The sequence below is a fragment of the Sorex araneus genome, chromosome 1 (assembly GCF_027595985.1).
Source record: "Sorex araneus isolate mSorAra2 chromosome 1, mSorAra2.pri, whole genome shotgun sequence".
NCBI classification, from domain to species: domain Eukaryota; kingdom Metazoa; phylum Chordata; class Mammalia; order Eulipotyphla; family Soricidae; genus Sorex; species Sorex araneus.
In genome coordinates, this window is record NC_073302.1 from 314,660,304 (window position 1) to 314,682,721 (window position 22,418).

At 45.9% G+C, this 22,418-nt stretch overlaps 1 protein-coding gene across 1 annotated transcript in view; it reads left to right on the forward strand.

The window, feature by feature from the left end:
• Positions 1-22,418, forward strand: part of SH3RF1 (SH3 domain containing ring finger 1) — a 181,323-nt gene that overhangs the window by 143,808 nt on the left and 15,097 nt on the right. Inside the window, exons 7-10 of the mRNA XM_055145107.1 lie at positions 7,041-7,195; positions 8,738-8,908; positions 11,495-11,754; positions 12,682-13,046. Of these exons, the coding sequence (XP_055001082.1) occupies positions 7,041-7,195; positions 8,738-8,908; positions 11,495-11,754; positions 12,682-13,046 (951 nt within the window). The remainder of the gene's footprint in view (positions 1-7,040; positions 7,196-8,737; positions 8,909-11,494; positions 11,755-12,681; positions 13,047-22,418) is intronic.

Sequence of the window (22,418 nt, forward strand, 5' to 3'; positions counted from 1 at the left end):
AAACTTGATTTCTAAGGGGAGAAAAGATGAACTTTTTTCTGATCTTAGAAAAAAAATAATTAGTGGGAAAGACACAGAGCTGGCGGGGTTTCAACATTTGTGGGCAGAATCTTTCAGTAACTGGCCAGTCGCTCATAGCCAGAGGCACACTTCAGGGCAAATCAATAGGACGGGTCATGAGAGAGCATGAATAAACAAAAATTAATTTACGCGCTGCCCCTTCATCCCAGAATTCTATTAGAAAGGCTGCGTGCTAAGCCAGAGAAACCTTTATTAAATGTCTCTTGCCTGTGCCAATTTGCTTCAAGGAAAAACTCATTAGAGACAGAGTTTTGTCCATTGGCCTAGGGGACCTGCAGATGTTGAAGTCTTGGGTAGATTAGCAGAAGTATTGTGGATTGGATATGTTGTTTTATTGGAAAGAACCTTGGTCGCATGTACCCGCTGCCTCACATCCTGTGGCAAGCATTCTCTTTACAACGTGAAGAGCTGCCCGAGACCAACCACTACCGCAGCCATGGTATGAATGCAGCTCAACAGAAGGGAAATTGTGCTTTCCACGGTGTGGATTTATTGGCTCTAAATGCCAGCACTTAGAATAGAAAATGAACATTATCCCTGTACTTTCTTTTTCATGAATTGAGACTTTTTAAATCTTTCATGCAGATTAAGTTATGAGCATATTGTTCCATGCATTTTGCATGTGACCATTAAAATATTAAATATCTACGATTAGGAGCACAACTGGTATTCAGACATCATACTGCTGATAGGAGTAAGGCTTTTCCCCCCAACTAATTATGAGGGCAGAAGAAGGTGAAGAGTTTAGACTCATCTTTGGCATGATGGCAAAAGCACTTAAAAAATTAGCGATGAACAATTTCAGAATTCCTGCACCAGTTGAGAGAGGTTTAGCTACCTCTAAGATGGGATAAAGTACCCAGTGAATAAAGACCAGCTATAGCCTGTGACTTATTTATAAACAGATTCCATTTGAAACATTGGTAGCCTTAACCAAAAGAAATGGTGTACTAACATATATTGAATGTGTAGGCATGCTTTTTCAGTATCTGTGTGTGTAGTTATGTGTGTTTAAAGTAAAGAAACAAAATTAAATGTCAGGGGGCTGGAGTGATAGTACAACGGGTAGGCCATTTATTTGCTGTGCATGCAGCTGACCCAGGTTCGATCCCCAACATCCCATATGGTTCCCTGAGCACTACCAGGAGCAATTCCTTAGTGAAGAGCCAGGAGGAACCCTGACCATCGCCTGGTATGACCCAAAAAGTCAAAAAAATAAAAGAAAGTGAGAAGATGGACTTGTGACAACAATAAAGGAAAATGTTGGTTTTTTTCTTTTCTTTTTTTTTTTTTAATTAAATGTCAGGTTCCCCCAGGGAGCAAGCAAACAAGTGATTCATGCTTTGTAGCCGCTGGCAGAGGCTAAGCAGAGCTGCTGTGTGAGCAGGCCCGGGCAGGAGGTGGACAACGGACTAAGTATACCTTGGTAGTTGGACAGGTAGAAGTCCAGCCTCAGGGCCTGGCAGGAGCTCTGGGACTCAGAAAGAGGGGTAGGGAATGGCCCAAACTGTATAGCCGTTGGCAGAAGGGACTCACATGTTGCAGCCCTTGGGCTGTGTCGGAGTGTTCTGAGAGGGGCAGAGCACAGGGTGTTTTCCTGTGGAGAGCAGCGCTTACTGGGGATCTGTCAGTTCCCGGCTGCCAGCGACACCGCGATGAGCAAGACCCTCTGATTCCACAGCCGCGTGAGTCATGAGGCTCACTTCCATTTACCGAGCTCCTTTCCGCTATCTCAGCCCCCTGAGACAGGCGTTCTAGCTCTCACCTGGTTCTCATTATCACCCTGTCTCGCAGATTGGTGTATGGAGGCATCAGCACCTTCTTCATTTGTAGTCAGTTATCTTTCTCCTTTCTCCTTCCTGCTTCCCCCTCTTTCTTGCTTGGGGACTGCTGCAAATGTAGAGTAATAAAGCTACAGTTTGTCAAAGAAATTCCATTCCCCAAAAGGTATTTCTTGAATCACCAAATTCTTGATTACATTTTCCTTGTTAGATGTAAACTTGGCATTTAAAAATATATGGTCTTGGGGCTGGAGCCATAGCACAGCGGGTAGGGCGTTTGCCTTGCACACAGCCAACCCATATGGTCTTCTGGGCACCCCCAAGAGTAATTCCTGAGTGCAGAGCCAGGAGTAACCCTTGTGCATCGCTGGGTGTCACCCAAAAATGAAAAAAGAAAAAAAACTAAAAATAATATAAAAAATATATATATATAGTCATACTCCTTTTCCTCCTGTATCTTTAGAACCATACCCATGATGGCGCTAGTTCCAATGCGCATCCAACTGAAACACGGGGCTTAACCACTTTCCATATTTATGTCAGTGCTTGTAATCTATCACCTAAGTTATTTTTCCATTATTTTCTAAATTAAAAAAAATAACAAACTTCATTGCCCACTTCCTCCTCATTGTCCTCAAAAAGATAGTAAGACAGAATATTCCTATAATTGATAGATGTTTACAGAGAGTAATGCTCCCGATTTGAGGGGACGTGACTGCAGAGTGGCCTTGTCAGCCCTGTCCATGCACATGCCAGGTAGAGACACTTCTGGAAGTGGGTTGGTAGGAAATTAGATATTTAGAAGGAATTGATGATGGCATTGGGGCATATTAATGTGACTTGCCAAGGAACCCAGGAAGTGTTCGAAGCGTCTCCTGCCTGTCACTTTCTACCCCAGAATTGTGAAGGACTCTACATCTCCTAGGAAATGAATCCCTTTTTGACCTCTTGAATTTATGCCCAAAGACGTTGAACTGGTAGACGGGCCTGGACCTGATGGGTCTCTGGGACCGAGAGATAGCTCAGTGGGCTAAGCACAGGCTTGGCATAAAGCCCGCACAGGTTTGTTGGGGTTTTTTGTTTGTTTGTTTTGGTTCTTTTTCATTTTGGGTCACACCCGGTGATGCACAGGGGTCACTCCTGGCTCTGCTCAGGGGACCATATGGGATGCTGGGAATCGAACCCGGGTCGGCCACGTGCAAGGCAAACGCCCTACCTGCTGTGCTATTGCTCCAGTCCAAGCAGGCACAGGTTTGATCTCTGCCATCACATGGTTCCCCAAACATCTCAAGAAGTGACCTTTGAACCTGCCCTTGAGCACTGCTGAGTAATAGCCCCCCAAATCAAAAAACCTAAGGGGTCTTTAACTGCCATTGTAGCCAGATGCAGTCTCTGGAGGCACTGCTCTCCAGATTAGTTTGTGTGAAAGGGCCAAAGGAAAGGGCTCTGGAGAGGAGAGGATTCAGCACTCGGTTCGGAGTCTGGGAATCAGAAGCACGTCTGTATTGCTCCCTCTGCTGAAGGAAGGAAGTCGAGGGCGGCCCGACAGCAGAGCCTCTGCTGGGGTTTGTCTGACCTGAGAGCTCAGCCTTGTGCAGTGCACATGGGCCTCATCTTTAGAGCTCACTGGGCCAGGGCCACAGATCTCAGAGTGGCCGGACAGGTGCTGTTTCCACTAGCTGGCCCTTGGCGGATTGTGGGTTTATTTTTTTTTCTCTTTTTGGCTGATATCCGGCGATGCACAGGGGCTACTCCTGGCTCTACACTCAGGAATTACTCTTGGCAGTGCTCAGGGGACCTTATGGGATGCTGGGAATCGAACCCGGGTCGGCCGCGTGCAAGGCAAACACCCTACCCGCTGTGCTATTGCTCCAGCCACAGAAGTAGTCATTCTTGCCTCTGACCAGAAGCTGGGAAGTGGAAGGTCGGAATCTCCAAAGCACAAGCAGAGCTTTCCTTTTTTTTCTTTTTTTCCTAACTTTATTTGAACACTGTGGTTTACAAAGTTGTTCATAATATAGTTGTTTAGGGCAGAGCTTTCCTTTTGAATGAATTTGAGAGTAGCCTTTCGTCGGCCATACCAGGTGTTTCCTGGGTCCCAGCTTTCTCATACTTTGATTATGATGAGCTCGACCCACTGCATTTCCATCGGGCTCCAGCTACAAGTGACGGGTGCTTTTCCAGCCCCTGTTCACTGGCTGTAGTTCAGAGCAGCGTTCCCTTTCCAAAGTGTGACGAGCAAGAGGTGACCTCTGTGGGTCAATTGATGGTGGGTTTTCACTTTTTTTTTTTTTTTTGGCTTTTTGGGTCACACCTGGCTACGCTCAGGGGTTACTCTTGGCTCTGTACTCAGAAATTACTCCTGGCGGTGCTTGGGGGACCATATGGGATGCTGGGAATCGAATCCAGGTTGGCCACTTGCAAGGCAAACGCCCTACCCGCTGTGCTATTACACTAGGCCAATGGCGGGTTTTCGTTCGCTTGTTTGGTTGTTTGTTTGGCTCTCTCTGCTGCTAAGGAGATGCATCTTGGCCCACGAGACCTGGCCTGGCTCGGGCGGGCTCGGAAAGAAGAGACAGGTCTCTGGGTCAGCTCCGGGTGAGCGAGAGGCTGCGGTTTCCTCTGTGGAGATTTCAGGGCTTGCAGGCCGCCAAGCTGCCTGGAGCGCACCACGCAGCAGGTTACCTTTTGAACTTCCACATCACCAGATTATTTCAGTTTAGGTTGTTTATAAAGCAACCCACAGCACTTCCTCGTGTGTCCGTGCCCAGGACTCAGCTGAAGCCTGTCATTTTCCCGAGCCCACAGGACTGGGCTCCGTCTAGGAATCGCCAGAGTTCTCTCGCTTGGGGTCTCTGTGCTTCTGTGCCCAAGGATGCTGCATCGAGGAATCTGACTTTCATGGGACCGCCTCTCTCTAGCTCTGCGTGTGTGTTTATACCTGCACGTATCTCTCACGCACATATCCCCAAAGACAAGCCGCCAGCATTGAGAGGGAAAAACACTGCCGGCATTCTGAAGGCCATCTCTGGTGCTGCACTCAGAAGGCCGAGAACTGTCTTTGCTCTCAGCGGCCGTCCTTGGGCTATTTCAGAATGTCCTGCTTTATGCCATCTCTGCAAGACCTACACACCTCTCTGTGGAAACCACGGACATGACGCATTTGTTTACTGCATGTGTTTACCTCAGGACCTTGTTTTCGCCTTCTGTTAATAATCTGTGTGTGTTTTCAACAGGGCCACTGATGTGTTTTGTCTTTTTCTTCTCGGAGCCAATTTAGCATAAGACTTTGTTTGGAGAGATGTAATAGCCCGTTTTCATTTTCTTTCCCCTTTAGAAAATAGAAAAGGGAGCCTTTGGATTCTGTGCCGGGCTCCTGTTTATTTCTAGGAAAATTCTTGTTGAACTCGGGGTGAGCTCTGCCAGTGCCTGCCTACTGGGCTCGGGAAATTCTAAGCAAGTGGTCTGGTGATAGACTCATCGTCTCTGTACAGTCTAGACGAGTGATCTCACCCTTCAGGCCCCGGGTGTATTATTACTCGCCACCTACCCAGGTCACCTTTGCCGATGTTTTGCTGCAATTACTTTTTCTCCACTTGTCCCTGAGACTACAGCAAACAGAATGAAGGCTTGACCTTCTCGAGGTGAGGAGGGGTTTGAGGGCTCGGAGCGCCAGTCCACAACCAGATTCTAGCCCTGGAGCAAGTCTGCTTTTTGCTCCTTGTGTGGAAACCATGAAGAATGTTCCCAGCGTTCTGTTTGAACGGACCTTGCCCTGGCCAGGTTAGCACCCTGTAAGCAACTCCACACCTCATTGGTTTCCACGCTGAATGTTCTGTGACGCCTGCCCTATGTGTGGGAAAACTCCTCCACGCTGGTCATTTTTGCAAGAAAAAGAATGTGTGAAACAGTGGGAGCATATGTCCAGAGATGCAAAATAGTTTTCCGACTCTGTTTATTATGTACATCAACAGGCATTTGAAGTTCATGTTGATGAAGCTTGGTTTTTCGTTTTTAAAAACAGAAAGAGAAACAAGAAGATTATTCTGGCCTACCTCTCAGTAGTCCTTGCTGCCTCTCATTAATATGCTAGTGGGCAGATGCCATGTATGCCTCCCTAGGTGTGATCTTTTGCCTCCTTACTTCCCCTTTGATTTGGTTTTTACATCTAGTGGTTCAAAGATACGGGGAGGGCAGGTGGGGGTTCAGACCAGCCTTTGTGAGCCTGTTTTCCCAGGAGTTTCAATATACAGACCATAAAGAATTATCTGGGGTTTAGAGATCAGAAGGTAACAATTGCTCCATTGATTTTCAAAAGGCATGGAATCCTGTAGGCAGACCCCCATTAGCCTGTGCCCAGAAAGGAACCAGCAGCTTTTCACTGGTGTACTTGTTAAAGATTACCAGCCTTGATAGTACTAAATTTCAAAAGCCGGCCAAGTTAAGAAAAGAATAAGCAAAAGTAGCAACAATAGCCCAGTGATTGTGGCTTGCTATTGTTCGGGCTTTTTGGAGATCAGGCATCAAAGGAAATTTTCTTCCGACGGTTTGAGATCTAGTGCGGCTAAATTGTTATGTGTGTTTTCAGTTTCTGGTTATAGAAACAATCACAAATTAATCCCTGGCAAGCAGCATGCTTTTATGGCCGCCCCCCCTCCCAAAATGTATTTGGAGTCTTGTCTGTACTTAAAAGTGTTATTAATCTTAAAATTATACACAGTTGTTTGCTTCTTTCTTTCCTTCCTTGCAAGTGAGATTGCTTACCAATTTGCTGAAAAGATTGCCAAGGCTTTAAGACATTAAAGCCAAACAAGCGATGAGTTTTGGGAAAAAGAATGATTCCATTCTGAACCAGCTCCGCCTGCTGGTTCCTTGCTGTGTAGATGCCATCGGCCTTTCTCCTGGGATTTCTGATTTCTTTCTCCTCCCATCTTTCATCAGACATGTAAGGAAGGGGGCCTGAGGGACAGCATAGGGCTTACGACACTTGTCTTGCATGCAGCCAACCTGGATTTGAGCCCCAGCACCTCTGTGGTTCCCCAAGCACAAACAGGAGTGACCCCTGAGCTCAGAACAAGGAGGAAATCCTGAGCACTGCCAGATACCACCCAAAGCAGCAGCACCCCCTGCCCCCCAATAAAAGCTGTAAATATGTTTATTCTTTCTCTCTCTTACCAGGCTATGAACCCTCCTCTCCCCCCGCCCCCTCTCCTGGCCTCCACGCCACCAGGTGCCACCGCCGCTGCTGCCACCGGCCCCGGCCTGGGAGCCCGGCCCAGCACAGGACCTGCCGAGCAGATGGCACATTTACGGCCGCAGACTCGCCCCAGTGTGTGAGTGAGGCTGGCTCGTGTGTTTGGGGGTGGGGGCACACCCCAGGCAGGGCCATGCGTTGCTGGGGATTCAGCCAAAGGCCCTGCTTGTGCTTTGGCTCCAGAGGGTGACGTTTCTCCTGGACCTAAAGGCTTGATTCCAACCAAACCCGAACAGCAGAGGTAGAGGGACACCTCTCTTTGCCTGTGGGTTTGCTCTGCGTGCACATCCAGGGCTGGGGGGGCAGTTCCCGACTGTGCCTGGGGGACGATGCAGTGCTGGAGACCAAGTCCAGGCCTCCTGCGCGTGCTGCATGCTCCAGCCTGTCCCCTGAGCTATCTTTCTGGACGTGATAAACACCTTTCTGATAGGGTACGGGTGACGGCCTTATGACTCACCAGAGTGGTTTGTGTTCTGCAAACCACCTTTAGCACAGGAAAGTGCTAGAACAAATGGGATCCATTTTGTTGTTGTTGTTGAAAAAAATGAAGAGCTCTCAAGGCAGCCGTCCTGCCAAGGAAAGGCCCTTCGTAGGGCAGGGAACTGCTGGTTTCCGCTTTATAGGAGTACAGCCGGTCCCCTTTGGTATGATTCCTTGTCAACCATTTGTCTTCGTTGTCATTCCTGGTGGCATTTCAGGATACTACGGAATGGGAAGACATTCTCCACGAATCAGATCTGTCGAAAGCATAAGTGTGAATGGCCCTAAGCTCCCAACAGGACATACGCAGAATGTCCAGTTATCTTATCCAGAGCTCATGAGGGCTGAGTCCAGCTTTATTTTTGAGGGTCTTTCATTGTGTCAATCCATTTATGCCTGGGACAGTTGGGAGCTACTGGGGGCTGCCTGCAGGGTTTCCCTGTCATGGTGGCACCACTGCCCACACGGTAGTGGCAGAGAGGGTTAATTGGGCACTAGAACCTGGACTTTCCTTTGACTGAAAAATTTAGCCTCTTTTCTGGGCTGAGTGGACAGGTCTGTGTGCTGGGCTTGCGTGTGGAAGGCACACGTTGTCCTTTTCTTTGGGACTTCACGCCATATCTCTTGTTGGGAGGAAGTATCCCAAGTCTAGTGAAAACCATTGGAAAGGCTAAGTTTTCCCAGTAGTACAGTGGGTAGGGTGCTTGCCTTGCACATGGTTAACGAGGGTTCGATTCCCAGCTTCCCGTATGGTCCTTCAAGCTCAGATCCAGGAGTAAGGCCTGTACTCCATCAGGTGTGGCCCCTCCCCTCCACCAAAAATTTTATTTTTCCCAATGGGCTCCAGTCCCTGGCAGAAACTTGGGTCCTCTGGGAAGCTCCATTAATTCTTTCACACCCTGCCAAGTCCATTTGGTGGGACAGTTGCTTTCTCACCAGGAAGAGCTGGCTGGCGATTCTTAGTGAGGAAGATTACGTGTAGGTGGTAAAGCCTCTTTCAGGGCTTCGTAGGGACTGAAGAGCTGTTGAACCTCTAAGAGGCATGTGCACAGAACATCCAAGTGTGGAACCAAGGAAATGTTGGGGAATCTTGGGGTTTGCCTGTGATTGAACTGGAAATAAAATATTCTCTCTTTTCTAGGTATGTTGCTATCTATCCATACACTCCTCGGAAAGAGGACGAACTGGAACTGAGGAAAGGGGAGATGTTTTTAGTGTTTGAACGTTGCCAGGATGGCTGGTTCAAAGGGACATCGATGCATACCAGCAAGATAGGGGTTTTTCCGGGCAATTACGTGGCTCCAGTCACAAGGTACAGCTTTGAATAAATGATTTTCCGAGTTCTAAACAGAGATCCATGTCCTTTTCCATGATTTCAGCCTACCCAAGTTCCTTTTCACATTATAACATAGCCAACATAAAAAAATAAAACATCTACCCATAGCTGCCAAAATTCCCTCTAACTCTAATTTCCTAGTTTAGTTTTCACATAAATATAGGTGAAATTATAGGTTCCTATCAATAAGTGTAGTGGATTTTGAATTATTTTAGTTAGATGAGAAAAGACCTAACTACATCATACAATACTTATATGTTTTATGTAATGCTTATTATCTTCCAGACAAGCATAACTAACTTAAACAATTCCTTGATATAGATACTATTATTATTCCCACTTAATAGGTGAAGGAATGGAGGCAAGAAAGATTTAATATGTAACTACCTCACCTCACACATGAAGAAGTGCTCAAACCTAGTCTGCTTGTAGTTATTCCAGAGAGCTTGAAGATTATTTCTGAATTCTGGCAATTAATTCCTTTAATAGAGTCAGATATAAAGTTCCTTAAATATCAGAGAGACCCCTGCATCTTTCTCCTCCACCGGTAATTTTGCTTCAGGGGGAGGTTGGTAGTAATTGCATGCATTTTGAGCCATCTGGAAGGAGGGAGGGGGAGACATTTCTCTTGGCATCTGGTGCATAGATGCCAAGAGGCTGCTACACCTCTTACAATGCACCTATTTTTGTGGACTCACCCCCCATTGAAAGGAATCCCAGATGTCACTAAAGCTAACAAGCCCTGTTACTGCAACATAGGAAGAGCTTTAGACAGACAAGAAATTCTTGATTCAGAGAGTGCTCACCTTCTGCCACTGAGGCCAATGTCTTTGGAAATGGAGTAAAACGACCTATAATGGCATCAGCATTGAGGGAGGCCCAGGTTTGGGCCACTGGTCTCTTAATAAGTAGTTCAATTTGATTGTGTTCAATCATTCCCTAAACCCCCTGGTTTTAAATAAATGGCTTAATGAACTGACATGTTTGTCAGCTGTTGGCCTTGATTTATAGGTTGGCCAGATGCCTAATCAAATGAAAATCACTATTGTTGCAGATGGTGACAGAATGTTAGTTTTAATTTGACTTGCAGATTTTTTAATCAATAGAAGTTTCTTGCCTGTATATGTTAAAATCTGCATTCAGAATCATTTCATCCAGAAGTTGGCAGGTAGACCCTCCAGATGAAGAAAATAAACAGAAAAACAGCCAAAGAAAATCTAACAATAAATTAAATTAATGAAGGAAAACATTTTCATAATGTTCAAAAGTAAACTATCAGTGTCTGTGGAGAGATAATAACTGTAGACTCTTTTATTAATCATAGTAAATAAGAAAACCATTCAAGTTAATGAAATATTCCACTCAGTAAAAAGTCTTACATAGAGCTACCATTAAAAATGAATTTAAAATATTAAAAATACAGTTCACAAAACTACAGAAAACCTAACTTAATTAAATTCAGTGCATAAGTGTTTGTCTAGTGCCTGCTCTACCTACCCTATAACTGGCAAATGCAGAGGGAAAAAGAAAGAACCATTTCACACTGTTCACACTGGCCCTGCTTTGAAGAAATTTTACTGAATCAGAAAGGTACATGCTCACACTCTCTCTCTCCTCTCTCTCTCTCCCCCCCCCCTCTCTCTCTCCCCCCCCCCCCCCCTCTCTCTCTCTCTCTCTCTCTCTCTCTCTCTCTCTCTCTCTCTCTTTCTCTCTCTCTGCATTTTGTAATCCAGGGCTACAGAAGGAATAAATCCACCAGAAACCCAGTAGAATTATAGGGTCTCAAGTCTGAGGTCTCCGGAAGTTTCTTGAAATGATATGATTTCTGTTGAATCTACGAATGTAATAAGATTGAGCCTGGGTCAAGTGGAGCCAGAGAGGACATTCCTAGAGTGTTTATATATATCTCTGTGTGCACATGTACGTGGGGGGAGGTGCCAGGGATGTGTGCTGTGATCAAGAAGGGGAAGGGCAGAAAGCATGAGGGAAATAATGGGCCTATAGATACTGTCATGAAGCAAACCTGACCTCTTTGCTAGATGTAGAAGAATCTAGGCCCTGGAGGTTAGTGCAGGTGTTTGTCCTTGAGATGTCCCAGTAACTGCACTTTCTTGAGTAGAGAAGATCACACACCTGTGATCTTCTGTGACTTGGAATGCATTTCAAGGACTTCCTTTACTCAGAGCCATTGGTATTTTCTTTGCATTTGCTCTTTTTACATTCTGCAAAAATAATTTCACTCATTTTTTAAAAACTACCTTCTGTCTTCAAACTGAATCGGGTGCTGAGGATGTAGTTGAAAGTATTATAGCACATATCTTGCATGTATGTGAGGCTCTGGGTTTGATCCCCCACACCATTTGGGTCCCTGAGCATTGCTGGCTATGACCCTTGTGACTCCCAGCATTGCATTGCATGGCCCAACCACCACTGAGAATGGGTCCAGGTCCCCCAGCACTGCCAGGAGTGACCAAAAGGAAAAAAAAAAACTGAATCATTTTTCTTGCCTCGAATTATTCTCTCATTTTGCTGATAGATTGTCCTGTGTTTCTGTCTTGGCAGGGCAGTGACTAATGCTTCCCAGTCTAAAGTTCCTGTGTCTACTGCTGGCCAGACAAGTCGAGGGGTGACCATAGTCAGTTCTTCCACTGCAGGAGGACCAGCCCAGAAGCTCCAGGGAAATGGCATAGTTGGGAATTCCGGTGTTGTCCCCACTGCTGTGGTATCGGCTGCTCACATCCAGACCAGTCCTCAGGCTAAGGTCTTGTTGCACATGAGTGGACAGATGACCGTCAACCAGGCCCGCAATGCTGTGAGGACAGGTACGGAGGTGACCAATCTGAGAAGTAATTTGGGGAAAGGGGTTGCCCACCTAATCAAAGCTTTCTTTGAGAGCGGCAGTTACGTCAGATTAAAATAGCCCACAACATTAGGAAGTGGAAGCAAGCCCAGGCTGAGCCAGGGTACTTTACGTCTGTTTATGTTGGCTCAGCCCATCCTGCACTTTAATTCAGACCTCAAATACAGCTCAAAAGTATGAACGGAATTAGGGCAAGCCTATGAATGGCAAGATACTACGGCGTCTGTGGTCAAAGTCACGTGGCCTTACCGGGAAATACGGTGTCTGGGTGGGGATCATGTGATAATCTCACTGGCGCTGCCATGTGGCCACACTGTGGCCGTCTGCTAACTGGCATGCGTGTTGTTTTTTTATGAACTCCGTTATGAGACGATTTGAGATCCAGAACATGTTTATTCTCTTCTTGCTATAGCCTTGGAAACCTACTCAGAGTTTTGGGTGATAGTGGTGAGGTCAATTTGTGAATTCCATTAAAAAAAAAATAGGAGGCAGATGGGTTAATTCTTTTTTAAGATGGGCTGGTGGGCAGGGGGTGGACACTGAGAAATGGGGATGGGCCAAAGGCCATTGTAGTTCAATGCTGTGGGTTCTCATTTGAAAAAAAAAAAAATTGGCTCTTGTCCGTAGCTGCATAGAAAGGCCTTCTCTAACGAACAGCAGGGCCTCGGCCTGTTGCCCGGTTTCCAAGCGATAGACTCCAGAGCTGATCTGGAAGGAAAATGAGGTCTAGAGACTGCGCTAAGATTAAGTGCTTTTCAACCACCACACATTCATTATTGATTATAAGAAGTGTGATAGCAGCCTTTCATTCTGGTCTGAGGCCAGGAAATGACGCCTGGTTGGGTGCGGAGTGTTTATCAGAACGTTGAATTCCGCTGTTCCTTCCTAGTGGCCGCACATAGCCAGGAACGTCCGACAGCAGCCGTGACACCCATCCAGGTACAGAATGCTGCCGGCCTGGTCTCCACATCTGTGGGCCTTCCCCATCATCCCCTGGCCTCCTCACAGCCGCCACCCACCATGCCAGGCCCCGCTGCCCACGCCGCCGCTGCCGCCGTGACCATGGGCCGGGCCGGTGTGCCCCTGGCCTGTGCCGCCGCCGCACTGACCTCCCCCAGCATCAACACTGCCGCTCTGGAGAGTGAGCCCAGTGGTCGGACAGGGAGCATGGTCTCTGGCCTGCCCACCTCTCCCGACACTGCTTCCTCAGCTTGTGGGAACAGCTCGGCATCCAAGCCAGACAAAGACAGTAAAGTAAGTCCAGTGCCCTGGGTCGTTCCTTTTTCAGGTCCCATGGAGTCTAGCTCATGAAAGCACGCCCGGTACAAGCACCCTTTACCTTCACATGCCCAGCCTGCTGGGGTGATCTGGCCCCAGGAGAGATTCGTGCATCGCTGTGGCTCTGCCCCCACTGGTTGCCAACATCTGTGTGGGAGCTGGGTGAATAAGACTGAATCACCCTCCTGACCGGGGGGGGGGGGGTGGCCCGGAATTCCCCTTCCCTTTGGCTTCCTCTTTGTCATCCTTTTTGCTCTCCTTAATTCTTCCTGTGAAACCTGTTATCCTTCTGCTCAACTGTTCTCTGAAACAGACATCTCATATATAAATTGGTGGGTTGCACTCGTTGATCAAAAGTGTTATGTGTGGATTTTTTCATTTGTTTTTGTTTGGGGGCCACACCTGGCAATGTTCTGGGCTAACTCCTGACTCTGCACACAGGGATCACTCCTGTTGGCCTCGGGAGGCCATCTGGGGTCTCACTGAACCCAGGTTGGCCGTGTGCAGACCAGCACCCTACTGCTACATTATCACACTGGCCCCCGGGGTGTCTTTTTCTGCTATCTCTTTGACTCTAGTCCACCTGGATGATTTTTCACTTGCCTTGAAATTTTGGGTAAAAATTTTTGTCTGAATTGATCATTGTATCACTGTCATCCCATTGTTCGTTGATTTATTCAAGCAGGAACCAGTAACATCTCTATTGCACTCAGCCCTGAGATTTTGCAGCTTCTCCTTACTTGTTTTTCCCAATGATTGGAGCCTCTTTCAGGGTCAGGGGAATGAGACCTATCATTACTGTTTTTGGCATATTGAATACGCCACGGGTAGCTTGCCAGGCTCTGTGGTGCGGGCAGGATACTCTCGGTAGCTTGATGGGCTCTCCGAGAGGTATGCATATATCTTTTACTGTATTTTGGGATATGAATACACCATGGGAAGCTTGCAAGGCTCTCCCAGGAAGGCAATAAACTCTTGGTAGCTTGTCAGGTTCTTCAAGAGGTAGAACAAGGCTATTACATGTCTTCCGGGAGCTTGGTCTTATAGTCTCTGGATGTTGGTGGGATTACATGGTGCCGGGGGCAGTCTAAATTGATAGATCTTTTAAAAGTGTCTCCTTTGGATCTCAATTACAGAACAACATAGAAATATAAAAGTCTGTGTTGGAAACCCTAAGGTAGAGTTGGATCTGAAGACAGGTGGTTGAAGGGAGATTAAATATGAGCAGAAAGAGAAGAGTGAATTCACAACCAAGTCTGGAGAATTGCATGGTCACCACTTTCTCCTCTGTCTTTTGTGCATTTCCTCTACAGAGAAAACCCAATTCTGAGCTGCCTTAGGATAATCATAAACTCTTAGCCACCTGCTTTTTTGGAAATACTGGTCATTTTAAATAACTTAAGTCTGTGAATTGGAGTTTATAGGAAGAGAAACTTTATAGTCTCACAAAAGGTTAATATTTAATTGTTGGGTTAGCATGAGCCTTGTTTGAAAGATGGGTATCGGTTCAGTTTATAATTAACTACATTAAACTTGTACTCAAAATAACATTTTTATGTTTTTTTCATATCTATAAAGAATTGTTATGATTTAAATTTTACAGTTCTGGGACAGTGTGTCTCAGGGCCTGCCTGTCACTGAGGAGAACAAAGACTCCTCAGCCTTGGGCCAGAAGGAAAGGAATTTATTGAATCTCCAAGGCTTGAGAGGAACTCTTGCTAGACAGAGTAATGGCTCCCCAGAGAGGTCTGTGTCCTACTTCCTAAGACCTGAGAAAATCTTTCCTTGCCTGGTTAAAGGGATTTTACAGATGTGGTTAAATTAAAGATTTTGAAATGAAGGGATTATCCTGGATTATCTGGGTGGCCCCAATAAACTTGCAAATATCTTTCTAAAAGGGAGGCAGGAAGGAAGGTTGGGTCCAGAGGAGATGGGGCATCAGAAGCAGAGACCTGTGACGCTCAAGACTGGAACCAGCAAGAGAACATGTTGTTTTCTGGGGCTTCTAGAAGGAGTGAAACTCACCAACTCCTTGGCTTAAGGGCCTGTGTTTTTCCACAGAGTGTGCAGTAATTTAGCAGTGATGACTATAGAACCTCACAGGATATCCTTTTTGGGACCCATCGTTCCATAATTCACAGAGGCCATTGGCCTCTATTTGGACACCTTTCTAATGACTGGTACCTAGCTCCAGAGCAGCCAAGCCATCCACAGAAACCTGGGTCAGCCACATGCAAGGCAAACGCCCTACCCACTGTTCTATTGCTCCAGCCCCTGGAGAAGTCTTCTTCACCTCCTCATTTTCTTCCCTAGGTGTACCTTTCATTTAATACATTGTTCTGGAATTTTCCTGATGGCCTATAAAGTGCATTGTTCTTTCTCCTTTTCCCTTTCCCTCTCTCTCTCTCCCTTTTTTTCTTTGTTTCTCGGAGCAGGCCCGGCAGTTCCCCAGGGATTATTCCTGGTGTGGTGAGGATGGGCTCCAGGGTTCCCAAATACAGCACATGATCTCCAGCCCCCAGCCATGTGCCAGCTTGCACCTTCATATTGATTATGGAGACTGCTCGTGCACTTCTTTGGCCTGTTGAATTGACTGTCACACCTGCACCAGAATCTGTCCAAGATGATTGGTTGCATTCTGATTGTCAACTTTGTCAGCACACCGTGGAGAATTCAACCAAACCAGTACTCATTTGCTCTCTAACTTCCAGTCTCTTCTCTCTCCTCAGAGTTTTATTTTTCCCCTCCTTTCTGTGTATTATCCTTAACTTTCTTCATCCCCTCTGAGAACCACTACCCACCCCAAACTGCAGATTGATGTCTTGCTCTTATTTCAAACATAACTTTAAAGCCTGTCTTCCCACACTTTTTTCTTTAGTCTTTAGCATTTTTGCAAGTTGAAGTTCATTTTGATCTTTAGCTTTCTTGAAATGCTGTGGGCCATGTTAGGTTCTTTCTTATGGATTCTTCTCTTGATCTTTTTGTGCTTGTACTTTAAAAATTTGAGCCCATTAGGCTGCTCCCAGGGGGACCATGGCAGACCCCTCAGATGCCTCTGCATTTTCATCTGCTGGGGTGATTTGCAATTGTATGGTGAGATTTTCGTTTTGGAGAGCCATTCTATACCTCTTGAAGTTTCTTTGCTTTTGAGTTTCAGGCCATGCATATATTTTCTTTGAACTTTTAAAATCAGTGCTTTGAAACTTGAGTTCAAACCTTAACTGTAGCCTGCATCTCTTTAGGCGCTTACTTCCAAGTTCTCAATATTTCGGCTTCACCAGGCCACCCTCTCCACCCTTTACCTGATCTCTACCTTTGTCCAAGTTGCTCAGTTAGATCCAAAGTAGCAGTTTTCCCAGCTTCCTGGAAGGGAGAAGGTGCAAAAGAGACAGGTTCTGAGGGGATCACAGACTCTGTCGTACTTGAGGCTACAATTCATAAGCCAAGTATTTGACCATTCTTTTATTAGCATCATCCATTAGCTTAAGCTCTATAGACTAAGCAGAGATACCCCAAGTGATAGCTTACGGTGCCCCTTTCTTTCTCATGCCCAGATGCTTGCAGTACTCTACCCTTGGTGTTCCATAGAGGCATCTGACTTTTCCATGCACACACAGGAAGCTTGGACACTTCACCAGGCTCAGCCATTCTTGTTGTTTTGTATTAGTTTGTTCTCTTCTGGTGGATTTTTTTCAAGGGGGTGGGGGAGAAGTTTTTGGACCAACATACAGTATACTAGGGCTTTCCTTTGGCTCTCTGTTCAGAGATTTCTGCAAGGCAGTGCTCAAGGAACTGTATATAATGCTGGGGGTTGAACTGGGGTTAACTACATGCAGGGCAGGCACCTTACCTCTGTACTCACTTGCTCCGTGGGCAGTTCTCTTTGAACAATGTTTGATTTGGATGTCCATCTTACAAAGTCACAGAAATGTGTTTTCACCACTGACTAAGAGTTTCCTGTCTCAAGGCTAGCTAGCCTTGTCTTGTAACTTATTCCTGGGGTTTGATATATATCTGAAACTCTTTCTTGTTTGAAATTCTTCACCTTTGTTGCCATTACTGTTTTTCTTTCTGTAAAAGTCTCTCTGCTACCTTTATAGATGGCAACTTTATCTTGACATTTTTCTCTTTTCTTCTTAGGTTTTGGGGCCATGTCAGGTGATGCTCAAGATCTCTCTTAGCTCTGTGCTCAGAGGTCACTCCCAGTAGTATTTACGGTACTGGAAGTGGTACATTAATAGAACAGCACATTGACCCCTGGCTACCCCTCTGGTCTCTCATGTTGACATTTGTCCAACTTCATACTCAGTTTTTGTTGTATAGCTAAGGGTGCCAGTGACTAATTCCTGACTCAGTGTTCGGGATCCTTGTGGTACCAGGGATCGATGCTGGGCCTCTCTCTCCCTTCTCTTTATACTCAGTTTTAAGGCTTTGCCAGTCAATTCCATTGTTTCCTTATTCTGAAAATTTTAATCTTACATATGCAGGAACTAAAAACACCCAGACATCCAAATAAAAAATTCAAATATGATCCAAGACTTCAAAGAAAACCACTATTATTTTGATATATATGATTTCCTCTATAAGTTAAAAATAAAATGAATGTGTTTTGACCAGGAGATAGTTCAGTGGTAGGGCACATGCTTTGCATAGCTGAAGCCTTGGATTCAATCCCCAGCATCCTCCCCCACCAAAAAAAAAAAATCCAAAATGCTAAACCCCAAACATATATGTATTCCAATTTTTGATATATTGAAGTAACTTTCATAAAGTAAATATTTCCTTTCGCTGCATGTATGTTATTTACTGTTTCATATTCTCTACATTCTGTTAAAAGGTAACTGAGGAGACCAGAGACTGATATCATTGAACTAAGCACATGCTTTGCAGGCAGACTTGAGCCCAACATCTCGTGGTGCAACCCGAAGCTCTGCGTAGAGCTGGGAGTGGCCCCTGAGCATTGCATGGTGTGGCCCCTAAACGAGCAAGCACAAAAAACATAATAAATGGAGAACCAGGGAGGGCCATGTCTGTAATGTGTAATACCCTACGTGTGACCCTTGGGATCACTACCACATGCCCCCAAACTACCAGATGTAGCCCTCGTGGCTCCCAAGCATTGCATGGTGTGACCCCTCCCCCCCAAACAGGCAAGCCAAAAACCACAATACAAGGAAGGCCAGGGAGCGCCATATCTGGTATGTGTGAGACCCAAAGCATGATCCTCAGTACCTCATGGCCCCCTAGAATCAGTACCTCATGGCCCCCAGATTTTAAGAGTCGATGTGAGCAAAATTTGATTCTAATTGGCTGGCATCAAACCACAAGTAAGACTCAAGGCAGCTTTTATAGAGGAGACAAAGAAGCAAAGCAGAGAACTCGTGTGGTTGCCTGTAGCTCAGGCCTGGCTGCCTGTTGAGGTTTGATGGATTGCGCTTGAGGCATCTCACTCGTAGTTGGTTTGCTTGAGCCCACTGCCAAGACACTAGGCTCGTCCCAGCCTGAAGACTTTGTTTCGGAATTCATCGATATGAACCGTCACTTGGGAAAAAGAGAAGCAGCCGCTCTTGGTATCTCTTGAGCCTACATGCTCTTGAGCCCTACTCCTGCCGCCACAGTCTCTGGAGGGGCCTCGGAACTCTTCCTGCCACTGTCGTTTCTTCACTCATGCAGCATCAGGACACACTGGAACCAGAGGACACCATGTCAGGGCAGGCTGGCATTCTCTCTGGAATGTTGGCTGTGCTCCTGGAAGGCGACATAACCCCTACATGGGGAGCCACATACAACGCCAGGGGTTAGTGCCTCAAAATCTACCCCCCAGCTTCCTAATGGTCTTGAAGGAGAACCTTAGAGAAGCCACTGCAGGTTTTCTTCAGACAATGCAGTCGTGTTTGAGGACCTTTACTACTGGTATCAGTTTAGGCAGAGGGCTCACTCATTTAAAAACATTTTTTCATTTTTCATGGTGCGTGAGGCCAGGGATAAAACTTGAGGGACCCTTAGGATGTGTCCCAGACTTTGTTGCCATCTGCTTGGCCTTTGACTCATTTTTTTATTTTTGGTGGCCGGGATGAGAAAAAGTTTGGAGTTTGCTTAAGCACACTGCCAAGGCATTAGGCTCTGCTGATAGTGCTCAGGGCTGCTCCTGGTTCTGTGCTTAAGAATCAGTCCCTGAAATGCTCAGAGAATTGTGCAGGGCTGGGGCTCAGACTAGGATCCACTGCGTGCAAGGTGAGTGCTTAACCGCTGCACTAGCAATCTGGTCCCTCCACTCATTTTTTAGTGTCTTCATTTTCAATGGTCTTCTTCAGGGGAAGCTCACCCTCTCTATCGTCCGTTGCTGGGGCTGTCCCTGCTAATAGCTGGTACCTTCCGCTCAGACAGCCCACAGCTCTGAAGAGCCCAGTCAGCTCCCATCTTTCCCCCAAAATAGATGTGCTTTTTATTTTTTAATTTATTTTTAATTAAAAAAGCATTTTAAGTTGTTTTTTTTTTAATAATGTGGTGATATACAGTTACAAAGTTGTTCATGATTTCGTTTCAGTGATCAGTTTTCCAACACCGATCCCTCTCCCAGCTCACATGTTCCCCACCCCAGTGTCTCCAGTTTTCCCTCCAATCAACCAACCCCCATCCTCCCCATGGCAGGCACTTTCCTTCTCTCTTTCCTTTTAATATCTGTGGTTTGCAACATTGTTCTGAAAGGGTATCATGCCTCTCACTTTCCCCTCCTTTCAGCACTCAGTTTTTGTTCAGAGTGATGGTGTCCAACTATCATTGTCACAGTGGTCCCTTCTCTGTCCTAACTGCCCTCCCCGCTCCCCTTGGTCCAATCTTCCTGCTATGAACCAGCCCTCCTGGCCCTCATTTTACTGTATTTTTCCCATACTATGGATTTTTTTTTTCATATTCCACAAATGAGTACGATCATTCTATGTCTGTCCCTCTCCCTCTGACTGATGTCACTCAGCATGATACTCTTCATGTCCATCCATGTATAAGCAAATTCCGTGTGCTTCTTGAGGCTTTTCCTGTGCTCAGCTCCTCGTCTCAGTTCCACCTGCACTAGCACGGGCGTGTCAGAGGTGCTTAGCAAGGTTCGGGTCACAAGAATGTTATCGATTCCTATCTCGCCGGGTGGGTCTGAGCAATGGGTTTGGAAGTCCGAGTGAAAGTATTTAACAAGATGCTTAAACTGGGTGGTGTTTAACCACCTCTCGAGTTTCACGTGGCCTTTGCATGCACCCTTTAGACCCAGAACCCACCTCCGACGACGGCACCGCTGGGACCTTCTTGGCTTAGCCCTGTGTTGGCTTCCCGTGGAGCCTCAGCTTATCTTTGCGTCTCTCCTAGAGAACTGGTGGGAGGCACCGTCAGTATTTGCTAAAAGAACAAGCGCTTATTATAGCTTATTATCAGTGATCAGGATTAGATTTCTGAGAGTTTTTTACCAAAAACAGCCTGACTAGATTTTTGCTGAGTGGCCAGGAAGACTTTCTCTTTCGTTACTATCTTTGGACAGCTAGCTGAGCTCAGGGGAAGAGCAAAAAGGAAGACTCGGGTTTAAGGAGTTGAACTAAGTGACTCAGATGTAATGCACGTTTACTTGGGAAGGAGTTCTGATGTGATAAGGTCCCCCATTTTGTTCATCCTCTGTTATATGACTAATGGAAAGTTATTAAGTTGGTGCTCACAGATTACTTTTATATGGAAAAATGACTCTGTGGCTAACTGGTGATTATTGTCTTACCTAGGTAGTTCTTTTAAGTGTGGTTTTAAATCATTGCATCTTCTGCTGAGCCAACTAGAACTGCAAAAAACACTTTTTCATCTAGGAATATTTTCTTGGAAACCCCACAGCAGAAAAGATCCTTTTAAAAGACAATGCCGTTTTTTTTTTCATGAACGCTAGCATTGCGTTTTAAAATTTACGTGACTGAAGTGTTGTCTTTATTAATTTACCTGTACACTTCATTACTGCTCTTGAATTTTGAGAAAAAACAAAGGTGCCCTTAGATAAGTGTCTGAGCTTGCAGAATTCTCTTTCAAGTGCTCTGTTGTTCCAAGAATGGAACGTTGAAAACCTCGAAACACGGTCTTCAAAGCACAGCTCCTTGGAACTCGGACAGTATCATTTCTTTGTGGTAGTTGCTCCCCCCACCTTCACCCCCTCCCCCACCATACCTAATCCTTTAGCCGTCTGCTTGTGGGTCGCCAGCATCAGCTGCTAATGATAACACATCCCTTAGAAGTCATTAAAGCAATCTGCATTTAATGTGTTTGATCATTCTGGATGAACTGACTCATCTTTCTTATTAATCACTTCAGAAGCTGTTCTCTGGGTGCCTTTCAGTCCATTGCCATTTTTCTGAGTACCCAGTATGGAACTTTTAAGAAAGAGGTCTTTATCTGGGGCCCAGCACAATTCTAGTTTATCAGGAAACTTGATGTTCCTGGTGGGTCTGGACGGGCCCATGAATTCGAGTGTGCATTCTTACGTCATGGGAGAGTAGCTGGACATGGCCTCTGACCACTCCCTGAGAAGTGTGATATATTGGGTGGGTTTCACTCTTTTTTCATTTTTGGCCTGGATGTTTTCCTTAAGGTGCTTCATGGCTATTGTGCGGAAGAAAGATTTATCACCCCTGGACTGGGAAATCCAAAATCTCCTCTTTATTTATTGTGCTCAGGGACTCATGAAATGTTTTCCCTTTCTCCCACATGTCTCCTCCTCTTTCCCCCATTTCTGAACTTGGTAGAATCTGGTTCAGCAGGAGGAACTGAATATGACACAGGTGTATGAGGTACAGGAACTGCATTCAAGCAGGTATCGCAAGTTTATAGGTTCATTTATTAGAATGCGGTGCAGTACCTAGTTGGGAAATGTGAAATTGAAATTCACTGAATGGAATAAAAGTCAGTAGGGTGAGTAGAGGTCAGACCTTGAAAAGAAATGCAAAAGCATCTTCCCCCAGCTGAGCTGTGGTGGGTGGCGGGAGGAGATGGATGAATTGACTCTGCACATCTCATCTGCAGCCCGAGCTGAGCACCTACGGAAATGGCCTTAGCTTTGCCCACCCTTCCCCCCTCCTTTCATTGCTGCTAACCCCTGGGTTAACAGGTGCAGTGAGCAGGCTTAGGTAAATAAGCATGTGGTGTAGTCTATTGGGGATGAATGATTACTTTTGTCTTTTCCTTTTTCTCGGCCATTCTGCTCCTAATGGAACTGTGGTATTATAGATTTGGACCCTTTCCCAAAGGGATTTTTGCTGAATCTGAACTAATTCGTATTGCTAAGAAAGAACTCTCAATGTTATATCTTCTTTGTGGGCCACTCAGTTTTAT